This window comes from Lonchura striata, chromosome 18, assembly GCF_050655825.1.
Source record: "Lonchura striata isolate lonStrDom1 chromosome 18, ASM5065582v1, whole genome shotgun sequence".
In the NCBI taxonomy this organism is placed as follows: Eukaryota; Metazoa; Chordata; class Aves; order Passeriformes; family Estrildidae; genus Lonchura; species Lonchura striata.
In genome coordinates this window covers 4,685,276-4,705,100 of record NC_140720.1, presented here as the reverse complement: position 1 = coordinate 4,705,100, position 19,825 = coordinate 4,685,276, and the positions used below count along the sequence as shown (strand labels likewise).

The 19,825-nt window shown below is 47.0% G+C and overlaps 2 protein-coding genes across 2 annotated transcripts in view; both read right to left on the bottom strand.

Moving 5' to 3' along the window:
- Positions 1 to 2,175: 2,175 nt before the first annotated feature.
- CACNG1 (calcium voltage-gated channel auxiliary subunit gamma 1) lies at positions 2,176 to 11,277 on the bottom strand. Its single transcript, XM_021537389.4, has 4 exons — positions 10,964 to 11,277; positions 5,444 to 5,518; positions 3,197 to 3,334; positions 2,176 to 2,485 (listed from the first exon to the last, which is right to left on the bottom strand). The coding sequence occupies exons 1-4, from the start codon at positions 11,202 to 11,204 to the stop codon at positions 2,259 to 2,261; spliced, it is 681 nt and encodes a 226-aa protein (XP_021393064.2). The 5' UTR covers positions 11,205 to 11,277; the 3' UTR covers positions 2,176 to 2,258.
- A 3,967-nt stretch (positions 11,278 to 15,244) lies between these two features.
- CACNG4 (calcium voltage-gated channel auxiliary subunit gamma 4) overlaps positions 15,245 to 19,825 on the bottom strand; it is a 44,075-nt gene continuing 39,494 nt past the window's right edge. Inside the window, exon 4 of the mRNA XM_021537340.4 lies at positions 15,245 to 19,604. Within this exon, the coding sequence (XP_021393015.1) occupies positions 19,066 to 19,604 (539 nt within the window). The 3' untranslated portion in view covers positions 15,245 to 19,065. The remainder of the gene's footprint in view (positions 19,605 to 19,825) is intronic.

Below are 19,825 nucleotides of genomic sequence, written 5' to 3'. Positions count from 1 at the left end.
AAAGGAGGCATGGCACTTCAGAAAAGGTGTGGATGGGTGAAGGCCTTCCCTTCACACACAGGATGTGCCACTGCTCTGTGTGGGGTGAGGAACTCAGACCCCTGTCCCCAAACCTTGCTTATCTCAACCCATGGTACATCTGAGGTGATGATGAGGATGATGATGATGGCTGATCTGGGACTGCTGCTGTTCCTGCCAGCTGCTCTGCTTAGATTATCTTTGCTGTGTAGATTTGGATGTCCCAACCCAGGGTCAGTCACCCTGGTGGTCACACTTACTTTCCTTTATGTTGTTGCATGTAAAGGTTCTCCCTCGGAACTAGCCTCTGTTTTCCTGAACAATGAAAATGCAAATTCAAGATGTCAGCTTTGCACCCAAAAATAAGATTTCAAAACCATTTAGCATTTCAGAGTGGTGCTGTGACAACGTGAAGCCTTGCAGTTGTCTCTCATGATGAGAGACAGGCAGAGCTCCTCAAGCTCACACTCAGATCTGAGCACCAATGAGTGCTTTATCCCAAAACTTTATAATATATGTGTTATTTGTAGTGCTTTTCAACTTCAAAGAGCTTTGAAAACATTAATGCAATTTCACAAAAGGCTTCTGTTCTCACTGCCACTCTGCTGATGGGGGAAATGGAGATGAGCCTGAGTCTGGCTGGAGCTGCTGGGGCTGAGCCCACCCTGACGGTGGGGCCCAGGGCAGCCCCTCGAGCCAGCACGGAATTGCTGGGGAATTTCTCCACACGTTGAACATGTCATTATTTCAGACCTCTTCAAACTGATTTTTCTGTTTGGAATTCTGTTTTTCTTCAGGGTTGTGGACAGCTAAATACAGAGGGAAGAGCACTTCAGTTCCCCTTTCTCCTGATTTTTAAATTACCAGGTAAAAAGAGTACCCTGTAAGCCAAGTACTTTTTCCTGCTTGGGGGCAAAATGCTGAGCAGATTCTGAAAATTGAACTGTAAAAAAAAAAAAAAAAGAAAAAAAGAAGAAACACCCCCACCTCTTGGTGCTGGGGGACCCTGAGGGTGAGAAGGGCTTGGCTGGAGGGGCTGGGTGAGGGTGTGGGGCTGGGGGACCCCCAGTGCTGCTGATGGTTGGACTGGGGGACCCCCAGCCCCCAAAGTGCTTCAGGCAGCTGTGGCAGAGCCCTGCAGGCTCTCACAGCAAAGCAGCACCCGCAGCATCCCCAGCACTGCCCGGGCTCTGATTCTGCAGCAGCTCTCAGGGCGCCTCTCCCGGCTCCTGCAGGCAGAATCCTTTCCTCCTTTCCCTCTCGGCAGCTGTTTTGAAGGATTTTTCCTGAGATGTAGCTTTGTGTACACATGTGCAGTGAGCAAAGCAGGGTGCTCTTAAAAAGCTCATTCATGGGGAAGGAGCGAGAGCTCCGTGCAGCAAACACCACCCAGCGCTGCTCTGCCGTCCTGGACCTGGCAGAATCTGATGGGCCAAGTGATTCATCCATCAAAATGATTTTCCAGGAAATCATGCTTTTTATTAAAGGAAGATGATGCTTTTTATTAAAGGAAAATGCCACTCTTCATGTTCTGTACTTCTTGGCTTCGCCACTGAAGTTTAAGCAAAACACGAGACTCTGTTTTGTGGGGCTTTATGGTTGATTTAAAAGAATGGAACTGCCAGGTGTAAATTTGGAGGGGGGATTTTTATCCCAATGCTACACAAAGTTCTGTTTTGGTTTTTATCAAATGTTAATATTTTAATAGAAAGCATAAGGATCTCCAACTTACCCTGGGAACAAGCTAATAACCCTTCTGAGGGAAGGAGTGTGGCATAAATGGGGACATTGACTCCCCACAGAGTCTCTCTCTGACTGAGTAAGGTATAAAAGCCTGATATCCCTCATGGATCTATGCCCAACTGCACCAAACATCTTCCCCAAGACAAAGCTGTCTCCTCTGTGGCCCAAGCTGTCTCAGACACACATTTCCCCTCAACTGCATCAGCACAGGGCAACCCCAAGTTGGTACAGAGCAGTGCCATTTACACACACCCATGGTGGTGTTGAGTGGTCTTTCTGCTTTCTTAAAAAAAAAAAAAAAAGAATCAAAAAGGAGAGAAAAAAAGAAAGGAAAACAAAGGAAAAGAAAAAGAAAGCAATGATTGCAATCGAACATGCCGTGGTTCAGTAATGACTCACTCGATGGAGAGCACATTGTGTAGTGAGACCCAGACGTTTTAAAAAATACAAATCTTTTCAGAACACTTTCTGGATATTTTTCATGGGCGCAGGGAGCATCAGTGCTCGGGTTCTGCATCCATGCAGGTCTCCCAGGGGTTCTGGGGGAAGCGGGGCAGCGCGATGAGGAGGAGGGCGATGCCGCAGACGAAGAGCAGCACGAAGGAGGCGCAGGCACAGGCGAAGGACCAGGAGTAACTGTACTGGATCCAGGCTGTCTCCTTGCTGTCAATCATCCTCTTCACGGATTGCCTCATGACTTCAACAGAGATGATGATGCAGAGACCTGAAGGAAGATAGGAGCAGTGGGTTGAATAACCAGCTGTCAATTTTTCATCCTTAATTAACTGCCTCATCTGTTGTTTTGCATACAGGAACTGTAGTGAGATTCACAGGTGAGTCACTGACTTCAGTTTGAAGGAACCAGTGCTCAGAGCTGCCAGGAGCTCTGCCATAACTGAGGTCAGCCACTGACTTGTTGAGTGTGATCTTTCAGGAAGGCTTGGATGGGAAATTCAAAGTGGGGGAGGAATAATTGCATTCCCTGGAGAGCTTTTTCAGAGTTTGAGGAAGATTTTATATTGAGGTGACAATTCGCACCTCTGTCTTTCACTCATTGTGGCATGTCAGAGTATTCCTGGCTCATGTACAAGTGCAGTCTTTGTGTGTTTGGGAGACATTGTGTATTTTGAGCTTGGATCAGCAGTTTTGTTGGTTTGAATCTTAATAAATGAGATAGAATATTGTGTGTCCCTGGTTCAGACTGGGACTGACAGTGAATATATTAGAAGGGAGTGAATATACTTTTAAAGAGGGTTGGAGAAAACATAGACCAGCTGAACAGGACCACACCACACAGGGACCTGTAGTCTGTGGCCAGGAAGAAAATGCGTGCAGGGCATTTTTAGAAGTGTCTCTGTCCCCTTGGGATCTGTCTCAAGTTTCTCTGTGTTGTCCTATAAACCAAGCCCAGAGATGTGAGCAGCTCTGGCCGTACCTGCGAAGGTGTAGAACATGGATGCTGGCTTCAGCAGATAATCCCTCTTCTTCCTGAAGGACAGGAGCACGCAGATCGTCCCGATGATGGCAAAGCCAACACTGAAGATGGCAATGGCTGCAGCTGAGATGCTGTATTCTGCCAAAGGGAAAAATACCCACCAAAAATGACATAGGGTGCACATTTTGAGCCCGTTGCCATCAGCTGTGGGGACGTTGCGGTAGCTCACACTGAGAAATATGTGCACCCCTGATGCTGGGAAGAGGTGGCTTTGGTGAATTATTTCTCTCAAGTGAAAACAGGGACAAGTATTGGCCATGTATCTTTTGAATGGGAAGGGTATGAAAGCAGAGCAGGAAGGGGAAAATGCTTTCTGAACCCCTGGAGATAGCCCAGGGCAACTTTGCTCAGCAGCCCACCTCTATGGGGCTGCTGGAGCTGCTTTGGCTCTGCCATGGAAATGTTCTTCTCAAAGCCTAGCTGGGCTCCATGCTCTCGTCCCCTCCATCACCCCACACTCAGCTCCCAGAGTGAACAGGCAGCTCTCTGCTGCTGTTATTCTGTGCTTTCTGCAGAGCCCTGGCCCGTGCACGGTGCTGCTGCTGTCCCAGTGCACGGAGAGCTGAGTGCTCCGTGGGCTCAGCACACCAGTGGGCACAGCAGGCTGGGGGTGAAGTGTTTGCACAGCTCATTTTTCTTCCTTTGCCTTTACAACAGGGATTTCCAGCTCTGTAAAAACCCAGCTTCTTCAGGACAAGGGATTAAACCCTCCCCAAAAGTCCTGGTTTTTGCAAGCCGTGGGCTGGACACTTCCCCCAGCCCAGCACTGCTCAGGGCCTGGGTGGAGGGAGAGTTGCTAATTGAGTAATTCAGGCCTTCATTTGCATGTTGTGTTCGTTTTCAGATTAGTTTAATGTTTAACACATGTAGTCATGCATGAACATCACAGTGCCTGATGATATTTGCTTTTCAAGCCATTTAAAAAAAATATCTCCCAGGCAAAATCATGAAGAATTTTTTTTGCCTGTTACTAATTAGCTCCCATCCAAATGAGCTATTTCTGCAAAGGGGAACAGCAGATCACTCTTTGTTCTCACTGCTTTTCATATCAGTGTTTTATTATAATTTTCTAAATGTTTCTCTTTTCTCTGTGCTGGAACTGCCTGAAAGTGTTCATTTTATTTTAAAGTCTTTTGCTGGGCTTAAGATTTTCTTTTTGCCCCAAATAAAATAAGTTCTTACTGACTTTTTTTTTTTTTCCTGAAGAAGAAATTCTTCCTGATTTTTTTTTTTTTTTTTGCATTGCCCTGAAGGCATTGGGTGCATTTTGAAGATCAGGTGGCTGGATTAGATAGCAGATAAGTGAGCAAAAGCAGGTGACTCAGATATATGCTTTTCTAGCTAGTTAAAATTCCTGTCTTTCCTGTCTTAGGAAGCTCCTTTTTTAGGAAACCTATCTTCAGAGTTTTCCACTGTTACAACTTCCACTAGAAGCAAAGCAGATTAATGCATGAAATGTATCCAATGGCTCACATTTTCCTCAGTAAATATGTTGTGTTGCAAACTATGAAGGAGTTTGTCCACAAAACGAGGATGAGAAAGAGAGAGGAGCATGTTAGGGGAGCCCTCCAAATATTTGGACTTATTAAATATGTGAAAGTTGTCTGTGGAAGACAATTTTGCTGTAAACACTGACAGTTCATGTCTTTGCAGGATACCTGCTCCTTCCATTCATTGATCGCTCTATTTTTTACATGACTTTAATATAAAATCAATATGAACCATAAAATTCCTAATGGTCTTCAGAGAGCCTCTGCACTTCTTTTCGGGTCAAGACTCAGCTTGGGGTATGTTTTATTCATTTAGCTTTTATTAATATCTTCCCCTTCAATGGCAAAGGCTGAGTGTCATGGATAGTGCCAATGTTGTAAAGTCATTTTTATCCTGGAAGGACTTTTTGCAGTTTTCCTGGGTATTGACATAGTTATATATTTGTGGGACAACTTATGTAAAATCATGTTTATGGGTGTGATCATATATCAAAATAATTGTCCCCAGGAAGCTGGGATTTGACCTTGTCCAGGGCATTTTCCACATTTTTCTCAGCTGATGGTGCCTGCTAGAGATTCTGCATCTTTCACTGAAATCAGGGATGAACTCTCATTTTGGGGATCCCTTTTCCTTAGCTCTTGTGTGTCCATCACTTCATACAACATTAGGAAAATATTCTTTTGCAATTGTTCTTACCTTTCTGGGTGGTCACTTCAAATATCTCTGAGGTCTCTCCAGGAGTGAAGTGCTTGAAGTAGGAGCAGTTGTGGTCTGAAAGAGAAAAGAAAATTCAATTTTGTGCTCTTGGAAGCCTCTGATAAAATGTAGTAAGACTGAATTAGCTTTATATTGATGGAGAAAGGTTGAAGTGGTTTTGAGGCTCCCTACCCTTGGTGATAGCGAGGAACTGGGGCTGGATCTGATTTCCTTGGGGGCAGATGAGGACACCAGACTCCAGCACGGACACGGCTGAAGCCCCTCTGATACCTTTTGTATCCCTCTCAGAGCTGATTGCTCTCCTGTTTAAAATATGAATTACAGATGATTTTCCTCATTCTGTCTTTGGCCACGTTTCTGCCTCTGTGTTGCAGCATTTCCTGGGAATGGGCCCTGCCCTGCCCACAGCTGAGTTGGCAGCTCCCTTCCCTCACCAGGCCACTCCATGGGGGTGTGCTGACCTTGGGGTGCAGACAGGGGGATGGAGTGTCCTCACCACCTTTCCCTGCTGGCTCTTCCCTTCTGCAGCTCACAGATCCCTGTGTGGCAGGGGAGGTTTGATCTGGGGGTCCCAGGGATGAGGCTGCTGCAATGCAGCAAAGCACACGGTGTTTTACTAAAATAGGGATGCTAAGAGCTTTTTTTTTTTTTTTTTTTCTGGCTGTCAGTAAAAAAAGAACAAAGCAAAAAAACACCAAAGCTGTTTGAAGCCCAAGCAGTTGCCCAGAGAAGGGGAGGCTGCATGAGCCAAGGGCAAAGAGGGTATCACGCCAGGCATTATCCAAGTTTGATCAGCCTATTAAGTTAATTTGGTAGGACAGCAGAGTTAGATGGAGGGAGCTTTATGAAGTTCCTCTGTCTGGACTTCACATGAGCACAGTGCCAGGTACGGGGTGTTTGTAGGGGTTGGAGAAGCCAGCAGGGATCAGGACTGTGGGGATGAGGGAAGTTGCCAGCTGGGTCTCTGGAGGGCCACGATGCTTTTTGCTCCTCAGCCTGGCGAGGTCGGCGATGTTCCTGCAGACACACGGGAGCCTCCAGCCCCGCTCTGGTGAGGACCTGCTGACTCGGGCCTTTGGCAGCAGCAGGGGAAGGGTGGAGGGTGTTCTTGCTATTTATAACTGATTTAATTGAGGCTTTGCAGGGGTGTGAGCTGGGAGAACAGTTGCTCACCAGGAATTTGGCTGGAAGGGGACGCTGGTGGGGACGCGCTGAGCGGTGCCAGCCCCGGCTGCGCCGTCCTGCTGAGCTGGGCTGGCTGGGGGGACACGCTCAGCACCTGCCCCAGCACCCCTGCAGCACCCAGGGGCTCCCAGTGGCCCAGGAAACAGAGCCAAGGCTGCCTGAAACACAAAAAAGGGCCCCCTTCCCTTAGGGACATCTGTTAAGGAAACAAGTTAGCACCAGCTTCCACAAGATGCTGGGAGGGAGCCTAGGAGAAGTTGTGGCCCTCTCCACATCCAGGCTGGGACAGGCACAGGGTGAAGCCTGAGCCAGGCTGGGTGCAGGAGCACGCAGGGACTGCTGTGGGTTCCTGTCTGTGAGAATTTCACTAGTTCCTTACAGCATTCATTTCTCTGGCAGAAGAACCCTGTGCTCTACCTGTTGGTTCTTGTGGGTTTTTCTGTCATGGCTGCTGGAGTTAGTGACTCAGGGAGGATTTATTTTCCCTCTCCCAGGAGATAGGTAATTGCAAAGCAGCGTTTCTGGGCCTGTTAGGGGAAGATTCCTTGGAGACACTCTTATCTGCTTAAGTTTATAAGATGATTTTTATTTCATCTGAAGATTCTCCTTGCTGGAGACAAGGTTAATGTTTAGCTCTGGCATCTCCTGACCTGTTCTTTATTATCCTTGCAAATCACTGAAAGAAATACATTTGAACTCAGCCCTCTGTGACTCTAATTGTGAATTTTGAGCCCCAAAGCAGTGGTTGTGTGCCTCCACCAGCAGCTCAGTGGTGGCAAGGCTGAGCACTGTGTCTGGGACACTTTATTTTGGGATTGTTTGGTTGAGCTTTTCATTAATTCTCTAAAAAGCCTGAACTCAAAGGAGGCCCCAGGCATGCAGTACAAAGGTGGAGGCATCAGACTTGGGGTGGTGGGAGCACAGCACAGCTCTGAGTCCCCTGCAGGGGAGCCAAACCAGTCCAGTCCACCCTCCATCCTCATAAACCTTTCAGAGGTGGACTTGTCTGCAGGAGATGGAGCTACCTCTGTCCCTTGTGGCCCTTAGCAAAGCTCTGCCAGTGTGTGATAAAAGGGGTCATCACACAAGTGGGTTGGTGTTTTTGGAAAATACACTTGTTATGGGAAAATAGAGCTAGATTTGTTTTGGTGAAATGCTGAATTGCTTTCAGTTTGAACATGCTCCCATGCTCTGTTGAGCTGGGGATTTTTGTTTCAACAAGTCTGTTCAGCAGAGCTGAGGCACTGCAATGCCTCTGGTGCCACCATGAAAAAGAGAAAAACCTGTTTATGTCACAGCAGGTTTACATATCAGACAGGATTTCCACTGGGGTTGATAATGGATGGACACTGTGTGGCAATCTTCCTTTCTCTCCACCCCAGCTTCATTATCTCTGCCACAGGGTCACCCCAGTGTGCTGATGGGGACAGTCCAGGGGCTCTGGGGTTGCATGAACTTCAGGGTAGTAATGTGGTTTATCACAGAGAGTCCTCACCCATCCAGTGCACCCCCTCACAGCCTTCCTGCTTCCCCCCCCTCAGATCCATCACTCCTGGCTGAAGTCATGGGATGCAGAAGTGCAATCCCACTGAGCTGTGGTAGAACCTTGGGGAGCTGCAATTTGGAGATTTTGTGAGGGAAAGAAAGGCTGGAAAGACCATGAGATGTTCAGGCCACACAGAGTTTTGGGTGGCAGCTGTCCCCTGTAAGCATTGGAGTGCCAGGCTGGGAAAGGGCTGGAGCCCACCTTGCTCTGGAGCCCCAGATGGACAGAGCACAGGGAGTTTGTGGCAGGGTGGATGGTTGGAAAATCCTGGGGTTTCATGTGGGGTTTCCACTTGTGATGAGTTTGGGAGACAGGACCTTAGAGGACGTGTTAAGGTGAGGGCTGAGCCCTGGAGGGGGCCAGGCCTTGGGCTCTGACCTGGCTAATGAAGCCTTTGACACACACACGGGGAGTTTTGGAGATTATCTCTCCAAGCAGTTTCATTTCACACCTGTCTTGCAGGGTGAGTCTCGTGTAACAGGGGACAGAGCCCTGCTGGCAGCCCATTTGTTCAAGCACTTCTCTCCGGTTGCCTGTGCTCAGGTTCCTGTATTTACAAGGACCTGTTTGAGCTGTTGAACACCCCTGGTGCTGCCCAGGAACCACTTTTCAGCACCAGCACCAGAGTTACAGGCAGTGACACTGAGCTCCGTTTACAGCTGGCAGTAAAATGCCCTAGTGCCCACTGACCACAGTTAAAAATGTCTCAGTGTTAATCTGAATTTGTCTGGTTTTAACAACCATCTCCCTGATCTTTTTATTTGTTACAGCAGGATGCTGAACCCTTTTCAATTTGTCAACACCCTCGGATGGGTGCTGTAAAATTTTAAACCTCTGCCTAAATCACAGCCCTGCTTTGTGGACTGCGAGCCAAATCATCCTCCCCACTCTGCACTGCGCTGAGCTCAAAACCTCATAAATAACGTTAATCATGCCATCCATTTCCTCCACAGGGAGTGACTGGTAAATGGTTATTAATTCAGTGATAAATTCTGATGCCTCTTTCCCAGTCCTGGCAGTAATGTCTGGTTATATCTCATGATTTTCAGGAAAAGCAGCGCCTGCATCTGCTCTTTTACTGCGCGTTTGTTCATTCACATTTTCTTGGCTGCTGCAGGTTTCACAACCCTGGTGTTTCCCTGCCGACATCCCTTCCCAGAAGTGTGAAATCAATGGAGCAGGAGCCGTGCGGCCGCAGCCTCAGCCCCGGGGCTCTTCTCCCCTCCCTTTGCTCTCATCCTTCCCCGGCTAAAGCAGGGATGAAGGTATTTACGTTATAATTGAGGTGCGAATTTCACCCTCTGCAACGTGGTTACGATGCAGGCTGTCATCCGGATTCGCAAATATCTTTAAAAATGGGACGAGCCAGCTCTGGCGTGGGGGACAGCCCAGCCCCTCCGCAATTCCCAGTCGCTCTGTGCCTGGCGGAATGCGGCGCTGGGATGCGATTCAGCGTCCGTGCGAGCACATGCTGATGTCTGTCAAAGATAGCGGCTGCTTCCCTGCGCCCTGCCTGCGAATCTGCTTTGTGCAGACAGCTGGATATTTATGAGTTTTATATTTACCCCACGGTCGTGCAGTTTTGCTGTTTACCCACCAGTTTCTATTGTTTTTCCTTTTGTGGGAGTTCTCGGTGCGTGGGGGAAGGCGTGCAGCGAGGAATGCGTCTCTAGGCACGTAAGTACCTTGCTGAGAGACATTAAGCATATGGATGACACACTCCCAAGTTTGGTTAGAGGCAGACCCACATGCTGAGGCTCAGCTCCTCTCTTCACAACATGTAATTTGGCCAAAGAGATAAAGAATTGCAGTAATACGGGCAATATACAGTCAGACCAAGCAGGAAGATTTTTCACAGGAAATTTTCAAATATGTGTTAACATATATTTCATTTCAAGCAGCGAGTCTAACACGAAAGCAATCCTGTTATTTCTGTTCTGGAAGGCATCCAGTACCCTATAAGCCTTCTAAAAAAGCAGCGTGGCTCAGTCACAGAGGGAGTGTATTAGTGCAAACGGCGTGGATGTTGCTGACTTGGCAATCAGCAAAAACATAATGAGCTCCTTTAACCATGAGAATGGAGCAGCCTTCCCGGAAAGCTGCCGTGCCCACTGCCCTCCCCATCGATTGAACTGGAGGGGGAGACGTGTGTGGGAGCTTGTGCCTCTGGTGAGAGGTAAGGAGGCTCCCTAAGTCCTTGAGAAATTGATTCAATCTCCATTTATGACTCTTTTGTTTCTGGAAGTTGACAAACCATCCTGCAGGTCCCTCTCCCTCCCTGCCCTGAGGAATGGCTGTTACTGGAGCAGCTCAGAGTTAACCCAGTGCCCACCGTGGGTGGGCTTTTCCTCTGGGATTACATGGATCTGGAAATCCACCAGCTGTGTTTGGTGGACCCGTAAATCCTCTCTCTTGCCTGCTGCTGTCAGCGTGCCTGTAGGACCCTTGGCTGGGGTTCAGCAAGATTCCCTCCATCCCAATCTGCCGTTGTGATTCCCACTGTGCCCAATCCTCCTCCCCTTCTCCCCACCACTGTCGCTGCTGCACGGGAGACTCAAATATGGTCACAGACAGACCAAGGCAAGGCAGCAAAGCAGCCCCAGCAGGAGCTGGCAGCGAGGTGTGTTGCACACCAACACGAAAACAGCCCCGTGCACCCCATCCCAAACTTTCCTTCTGCCGTGAGGGACGTGGAGCCTATTTCCCTTTGCCACGTCCTCCAACCTCCTGAGCAAAGCCTGCTGTGAGTCTGCTGCATGCTCACGTACCTCCTGGCAGGCTGATGGGCCCACAGCTCTTCTCTTTGGGACCTTGCTCCTGCATGAAAAGGCGCTTGGTGCAGAGTCTCCAGAGGCCGAAATGCGCCGCCTCGCAGGTGGTGGTGTTCTCCTCCACGCTGGGGCTGAGCACGGCCCAGTGGTCGGTCACTACGGCCGCGAAGAGCAGCGAGATGCCCACCAGGATCACGGAGAAGGTCAGCCGCACCTTCAGGGGTTTGCTCTCGTCCATCTCGCTCCGGGCCGGCGCTCCCAGCGGAGCGCGGCGCGGGGTTCGCCAGGGCTCCCGAAATCCTGGCGCATCTGAGAGCCTGGAAATGTCATCCCCGGGCCGCAGGCAGCTGCTGGGCTGTGTCAGGAGCTCCCGGGGCACGGCTCAGCTTTCGGCCCCGGCCCACCCGGGCTCTCGCCGGAGCGCAGGGGCTGAGGGCTCTCCACTTGCAGCATGCCCAGAAATAGGCATTAATAGGATGATTAACTTTTCAGCGAGGTTATAAAAACATCTGTGTTTATAATAGTGCTGGGCCTGAGTGCAGACTGATCCTAAACAGCATAATAGCCCTGGAGCTCTGTCACCCCACGCCTGCGGCTCACAGGAGCTCAGAGGTGGACCTGCCTCCAGAGCCCAGAACTGTGGCAGAGAGTGATAAAATAAGCCAACTAGTCTATGTCTATTTTATTATTTATTTGTATTATAGTTATTTTTATTCTAAGCTTTTATAATAATTCTTAATTAACATGAACTATTATGAGCTGTTGGGGGCTTTTTGTGGGTTCCAAGTTTTTTTTTTGTTGTAGTTGTTTTAGTTTTTTTGTGTCTTTTTTTTTCTTTTTGTAATGCAATACCTCTTAAATACTTGTTTGCTTTCCTATCAACCAGGTTCCCCTCAATACCTGCAGTAGCTCCAGCAGCCACCCAACACATCCATTCCTTTCTCCAGAAGTGATTTCTCTCTTAAGCACAGGTTGCTGGAGCTGGGCCAGCCTCTCTCCTTCCCTTTGATATTTCAGCTGATTGTAAAGCCAATTTGATGGTAATGTCAATGCAGAGGCCACTGTGGAGGTGACATTACAATTGTGATGTCAAACTGAGGAGGGTGACAGTACCTGAATGTTAAAAGAATGGTTAAAAAAATGCCAGTGGAAAGCTGCAAATATCATTGTGTCAAGATAATGTCAGAGCTACTCCAGTCCTGCTTTATTAACACCCCAGTTTGATGTCAAAATAAAGGTGCAGAGGTGTCAGCTCAGGTTGATGAGGACAATGTGGAGCAAGGAATTAAAGTGTAGGCAGAGCATGGGAAAGGGAGAGAAAATAGTGTAAGTTTAAAAATATTGGTCCAAAATAAATAATTGAAGTATGACTTGGGTTAACATTACTCTGCTTGATGTGTGACAGGGATGGCTTAGACACCCCTGTGGGGCTGAGGGACATGTGGGCACCTAGGATGGCATCTGGAGCCCCATTCTTGCTGGGACGTGGGGACCAGTGAAGGTACCTGGTGCAAAATTGGAGGGGAAGGGGACCAGGGAGGGCAGTGGGGACATGGAGCAAGACAGGGACCAGGGACCACAGCCCCATGCTGGGGCTGGCAGAGATATTAGAGGCTTCCATTTAAACCAGAACCAAGAGTGAAAGCAGAAAGACCTAAAGGGAGCAGACTTTAAGCCAGAAAAGAAACACATGAAAGATGTAATGCCTTTTCCTTTGAAGTAGACTCTTGTTAAATTTCGCTAGACATCAGTTGATCTCAGAAGCTGCATCTCAACTTCAATTCCTTGATGCTACAAACTCCACAGGTGGAGCAGAGGGAAGTGAATGTGTGTTTGCAAATGTGGGCACACAGTGAGGCTCTGGTTGCTGGGACATCAAGTGCTAATGATCCTGCTTTAGACTAATTACAACCTACAAGGACTGCAGGGGTGGGAACTCATTAATTTTTTTCACTGGCGTTGGTCTTTGTGCCTCTTCCAGTGTTGGCAAGAATCACACTTTTTGTTCTCATTTAGTCCTTCATTCTTGAGAAGTTCTATGGGCTTGGTTTGGCTTTGAGTTTCCTAATTTCCAGGGAACAACTGAAGTGAAATCAGAAGTGAATAATTGGTCCTTCCCTACTGCTGAGTGGAGCTGGGAGTGTGAACAGGTTTCAGTGAGCCCCAGCATGGGCAGCAGTGGCTTCCCAAACTCACATTGCTGCAGCTGAGATTAAACACTCTCTCCAGCCTCCAAAAATTACCTAGAACTGCCAGCCCATGGGAAAAAAATGGGTTTTGTGGGTTATTTGTGGGCATTTGGCAAATGCAAAAACAAAACAGATTTCTGGAGGAGCACAGGACTAAAGCAGACCCTGGAAATTTTCTGCACATCCAGAAGATCATGATGTCTAATCCTCTGGGAATGGTTCCTGCAGCCTCCCTATGTCAGCTGGTAAATATTCACATTTAAAAATCGGTATCACATGAAAAATAAACAGACTATTAATGAGGACCTGTTGGAAAGCAAAGAGGGCTGCAATTAGTTGCACTTTAGCAGCAGTGAGTGAGGGACACAATTCTGTTTCTCTTCTGGAGAAAATGCCAGAGGAGGCGTCTGAAGCCCAACTACTGTGTTGGTTTTGTTCCCTGGCAGAGGTGGTGACTTGGCTCTGCTCCCCAGCACTTGCACTCTTCTGTATTTCTTTCAGACCAGCCTCAGCATTCAGCACGAGCAGATTAACCTCACTCTGTGGTTCCCTGCTTGCAGAACAATGCTCTGCAGAAAACCCATCCCAGTCAGAATAACCCAGAGAGGGGCAGGCAGCACCTGCTCTGCTCTCAGCTCAGATGGGAGCTCAGCAAAGAGCTTTCTTCAAACAGGGTCTCCTCAGTGCTATTTGGGCTCCCCAGCCTGCATTGCCCCAGTGTGGTGAGACAAATGGGATCGGGGTGGGTTCTGCACAGCCAACACCTGGGAATGGCTCCAATGGTACCCTTGAAAGCTCCCCGATTCCGGGGCGGCAGTCATGGAACACAAGAGCTAAATGTGGGAGTTTTGGCTGGCTGTTGTATTTTGCAGTAGACTCCCAGCCTGCTGTGTGTAGCTGGCCATCCCTGCTGCCCCTGTGAGTGACCCAGAGCTCTGAGTTCCCAAAATACCGCGGGCGGTGCCGCTGGGAACGCGACCCTGGCTCTGGAGCGTGGCAGCGCCGGCTGAAAGCCGAGCTGGGCTGCAGACAGATGCACCAACTCTCCTTTCCCTTTTAGACACAGGCACTGCCCGTGTCTGTCGGTTCTCTCATTCCAAGGAAATGCCACATCCTCTTTTTTCCACTTTCTGAAGCCTGTCTCTGCTTCCCCCCTCCTCAAACATCACTTTTCCCAACACCCCTGTTCACAGCGAGGCAGCCACAGCTCCTGGGGTCACCATTTACCCACGGACTTGCTCATAAATGTGGGAAAAACCTTATTTTTATTTCAAAGAGGAGCAGCTTTGGGCCTGAGCTTTAAATGGCTTCACTACGGCGTGTCAGAGGCGTTTGAAAAGATGAATCCTCTGCCGCCCTCCAGACGTGCCAATTCATCGTGAGCCTGGGAGAGGTGGGCAGAGACAGGCAGCCAGTCCTCATCCTTGGAGACAGTCTGGAGGCTGAGGAGCTGGGAGGTGAAGTCGAAAGAAGTATTTGAAGGAGGAATCCTGTCTGTGATTCAGGGATGGCTGGGGCTGTCTGGGGTGGGGAGAGGCTGACCCGCGCTTGGCACCGCTCGTCCCGCGGGACGTGGTGGTGCTGATCAGAGCAGGGCTGCGTGCTGCTGCAGCACCTGGGCCACGCTTCCTTCAGGCAAGATGGGAAAGATCAGGGAGAGGAGGATGCTCCAGGTGAGCTCAAAAGAAAGCTCAAAAGCCTGAGGAAAGCTCAGGCTCAAGGAGGCACTTCAGAATACACTGGGTTGTTTTCCTCAAGGGTGGTTTGCAGTGGCCTCTGGCCACCACACCAGGCTCAAACTGGGCACTGAGAGCACTGTGAACCCATATGGGACAGGTTTAAGCTGGAAACTAGAAGGTTTTTCTTAATATCCAAGCAACTAACCAAAAATATAGCGAAGGTAGATAATCTTGGAGATTTTGTGATCTTTGGGACCACAAGAATAATTTTATCTCCTCTGAAATACTGGCACCCAGTAACATGGCCAGCTGCAATCAAACAGTGAAAAACGTGAAAAAATAACCTGAAATCTCAGCTCAGAGAATTTGGAAATTAAATATCTATATACCTTTCTCCACACAAAACCAAATACATTTAAAATGGTTTATTTAAAAAGTAAGGATTAAGTACATTATACATGGTTGTGATTATACCAGTAGAACTGAAGCACAGTGGAAATAACACTTTAGAACTGCAGACAGAAATGTAGCCTCAAGGGACATGATATATTAGCCCTTGTGGATATGTGATCCATACAGAGAGAAAAAGAAACAGAAAAATGGTTTATTGTTAGATGTCTGGGCAGCTGAAGTGATTTCTGCTTTTACTCCTATTGTGTATGAGAAATAAGGAAGAGAGAGCTCATGGTATACCTGAAATTTTGTTTCTTGGAAAATCAAATCTGATCCAACAGCATTTTTTTTTTTTTTTTTTTAGTTCTGCTGCTACAGTATGTTATATACCAAAAGACTGATTATTGTTAATGATATGGTTTTATGGTATCTGCAGGCCTTGCTGGGAAATGGGGCTCATTTGTTTGATGCTGTCCAGGAAAACCAGAGAGCTGTGGAAGAACAGACGATGTTTTTAAACTATCACTGAGTGGTTTCAAATCACAATCTAACTCTGTTCAAATACATCAACCATGGAGCAAGACTGCTCATGGTCAGGAATGCTGCAAATTTTTCAGTTTTGTCAGAATCAAAGTTTTTAATGGGACAGGACTGGGGTTTTGATTTTTTTTTTTTTGTGGTTTTGTTGTTTTTGTTTTTGTTTGTTTGTTTGTTTTCTGGAATTGTCAAATGTATTTTGTTTTGTTTTGATGTTGTTTGAACAATTTGCTGCACTGCAACTTAACTGCTGAGTTTTCAGTCACAGCCCTTGTTCCACACGACAAAACCTCTGGTCCCTGTTATGTCCACATGACTTTGTTCCCTGTCCAGACCCCATGAGCATCTCATGATCCCTACTCCAGCTCCATTTCTTGAAGGTGCCTGCTGGAGAAGGAACAGATGCTCCAGCTTGGACCAAAACAGGGCACCACTCCTGGAGAGCTGCTGGACCCAGCCCTGCCCTGGGGGAGGAGGCTCTGGCAAAGAGCAACATCCCAAAATGCTCAGCAAGACTTTCTTTTTTTCTGCCAAAAATACTGCATGTGCCTCTGCAGGTCTGAGCTGGGCTGAAGAAAAACCTTGGACTTTGTCTGGAACCAGATGGGTGGTTTGAAGCACATTCACTGGAGAACGACGACTAAAAGAACAAAACCCACGGGCGGAGCAAACCTCACACTGTCCACTTCCAGTTCAAGGTACATGAGTTTAGAGAAACAGCCTATATCTAACTCCTGGTTTGAAAGGGAATGGTTTTATTCTTAATTACAGTAAACACGGATGAGGACTTAGTTCTAACTATTAGTCTTTTAACACAGTGGGAAACAAATAGTTCTGGGAAATTGCACTTGAAAAATACATTGACTATAATTAGATGTAAATTAATTAGCACTTAGTATGACACACTAATGAGACAGAAGGTTGGTTTTTGTTCATTGCAAACTTCTACTTCTATCATAGCTAATCAAAGTATTTTAATATTACGAAGTCTCAAAAAGTAGGAAATAATTTATTGTTTGAAAGCATAAAGATTCTTGTAAAAAAAACCTTTCATCAAGAACTTTAATAATTTTAGAACCCTTTTATGTTGTCCTAGCCGAAAAGTAGGTAAAAAAGTTTTCTTTTCTGCCTCTGTTTGAAATTTTTTTAAAAAGCTTGTGTAACATCTTTCTCCATAGTGTGTTGATACAGAAAGTAGCACAACATTTTCTAGTTTTAAATCATTCCCATTGCTCCATTCGCTTTAGCTCTCAGAGTTCAGAGGTTTGAAAAAAGGATCCCAGCGGAGTTTTAACCTGAATGGAAACTCTTAATGAGCAGGGATGAAGGCTCCAACCCAGCCCTGCCAAAATAAAGATGTGGCTGTGCCAGGCCGAGGGCCAGGCAGAGCTCAACAGTGACTAGGGGAAGACTCTCGCTTAAAACTGAGATTTGTGTCTTGGTTCTTGCAAGGAGAGAGGCTCGAGTGGGTTTCTCTGGGTGGAGAGGGGGTTCAACTTCCTTTTTGGGATGTTAAGGCAGCTTCTCCAGGATTTCCCTGGAGGACTTGGTTCCACTAGCTGAAAGCCTCATATCCAAACCACCACTGAGTCTCTGGCCCTGGGGCCATCATAGGATAAATTAAGACCAAAGAGGTTTTAACAGTTTGGCTGAGATCTCCCACTACCAGTGACCCAAACTTTCCAAATTATGGATTTTTTTCTTGTCACCACTTGTCTAGTGTACTAGCAGAGATTTTCTGGACAAAGATGATGGGGATATTCCAAGGAATCTACAGGAATTAGATGCTCCTCTCTCACTGCATCTAATTCATCTGAGGGGAATCGGGCACCTCATTCTCATATGGCTTGGTCAAGTCGTCACTAAAATCAGAATGAGTACTATTAAATTAAATTACCTTTGAGTCAGGCCATCGAGCTTTGAGATCCAAGCCTAAGTATAAAAACTGAAAGCAAGAATTTATAAGAAAAGAAAATAACATTTCAGACTGTTTTAGAAACATACAGAAGCAAAGGGTACAAATTAGTTCCCTCCTTACGTGATGCATAGAGTTTGCTGTGGGCTCTCTGCACGTAAGTAGATGCATCATTACAAAATAAATTAAATTAGGTCGAACCACCATTTCCATCTAAAAGCAACTATACCTTGCACCATGCGGCACTTAATTCATAATAAAAAGAGTTTAATAAATATCTCATAAACGGTGATTTTTTTTCCCTTTTTTTTTTCTTTTTTTTTCTTTTTTTTTTTTTTTTGTTCTGTTTTAAAAAATACAAAGTCGTCATCTGCTCTGTGAACACTCGGCTCCCGTTGCTGCGGGAAGCTTCGCGAGTCCGGGCGCGTTCTCTTCGGGTTGCTCCGAGATCTCCGTTTCCAGTAGCGTTGGTGTTGCACTTGTGAAGCGTAAGGAAATCGGGAGCGCGGTGCCGGGGGAGCGGCGGCTCAGCCCCGCTCCCCGCCGCGCTCGGGGAAGTCTCCGGGGGCTCCTGACAGCCAGCACTCAGCACCTTGCTGGATCAGGCACTAGGGCTCGTCGAGATGAGAATTCAAGTTTTCTAAACGTTAGGCAAGAAATGACACTTGCAAATAGGCTCAAGTCCCACCTACTTTAATCTTTTTCCCCTTTCTAGGCGTTTCAAGACGCACCCACCCTCTGCTCCTTGGCCTGTGTTGCCCCAAGGGATGCCTTACCCCAGGAATGGGAGACCCCCTTCCCACCCCATCAGAGAGTCTGTAATGCTCAGTACGTGGGTGCTCTACGGTTTCAGTGGCACAGGTCAGTTTTAGAAAGTGTTGCCTTCAAAAATATTTTCTTTTTTTTCTTTTTTCTTTTTTTTTTTTTATTTTGAAAGAGGCAAAGCTTACGCCGTGTCGAAGGAAAGTGGCTCACTTGATGAGTAGCTCATTTTCATCCTTGGGCTTGGTTATAAATTATATTTGCAAGTTTGTATTAAGGGATCTCAATATTAGAAAAAAAAAAGTACAACAAATTTTCTGTAATCCTTTAAAACACACTGGTGGCCAGTCCTTTGCAATTTCTCCAAGACTGTGTACATACTACAAAAGTGCAGAAACATGAACTGCCTTCATCTTGTGACACCAAGAACGGAAATAAACAAACTCCAAATAGCTTCAAAAAAAGCTACGAGCGTGTAAATATCTTTATGTTGGTCCAGAGGATCTCCACTTGCTACCTCAACACATGCCACAATTAAAGAGGTGAGAGGGTATTTTAACATCGCTCCTGACAGATCCATTCTGTTTGGGCATCTCTTCAAAAAGCACGAGGAAGGAAGGTGCTTCAAACTGGCGTCGTTCTCCTGTTGACCATGTTGACGTGGAGTCCTTCCTTAAATTCCTTCTGGAGGAAGTTGTGGACCTGCAGGAAACTGGCTTCTTGGTCTGCGTTGTAGCTGGCAGCTGTGGTAACCTTCAAAGGCTCCCTGGAAAGGGTGTACATGGAAATTTCATTCATGGGGATGGTGCCTGCTATCTTCATGCCAACTGGAGAAATGTCCCTGGACGGAGAAGGCTCCGTGGAGCGGGAGCTGGATCTGGACCTCCGCCTCCTGTACCTATAGCTTGGCATCCTGGCATAAGGAGAACTGGAAGAAGTCTTAAGGAATTCCCTCTTGGTCTTAAACCTCAGCTCTTTGTTCTTCTCAATATAAATGTTCACAGCCAGAACACCTATGGTTTCGGCCACAATAAAAGACAAGGCTCCAAAATAAAAAGACCAGCCATAGTTGTAATGGTTCTTTTTGTCCTCGTCTCGCTTGTCACTTGGGTCACCTGCATTGCTCGATATGTAGACAATGATCCCTATGATATTACTTAGACCTGGAGGAAGAAAAACATTAATCAGTGTTTATGTGGCTGGGGAGATAAAATTCAAGCTACGTTACTTTCTGGGCCTGAATGGTTCTAAGACTGGGGCAAGGAAATTTCATTACATTTATTTACTCTTACATTTATCTCAAGGACTCATTTATTCCTGAAACACAACCAATAGATCAACATATGGATCACATGTGCTCACATGGATCCCAAAATACTCAGCA

Coding starts and splice junctions, on each gene's coding strand:
- CACNG1 (XM_021537389.4), bottom strand. CDS start 11,204: ATGGACGAGAGCAAACCCCTGAAGGTGCGGCTGACCTTCTCCGTGATC. Junction 5,519..10,963: donor GCCCATCAGCCTGCCAGGAG/GTACGTGAGCAT, acceptor TTTCTCTTTCAG/ACCACAACTGCTCCTACTTC. Junction 3,335..5,443: donor TGAAGTGACCACCCAGAAAG/GTAAGAACAATT, acceptor TCCCTTTGGCAG/AATACAGCATCTCAGCTGCA.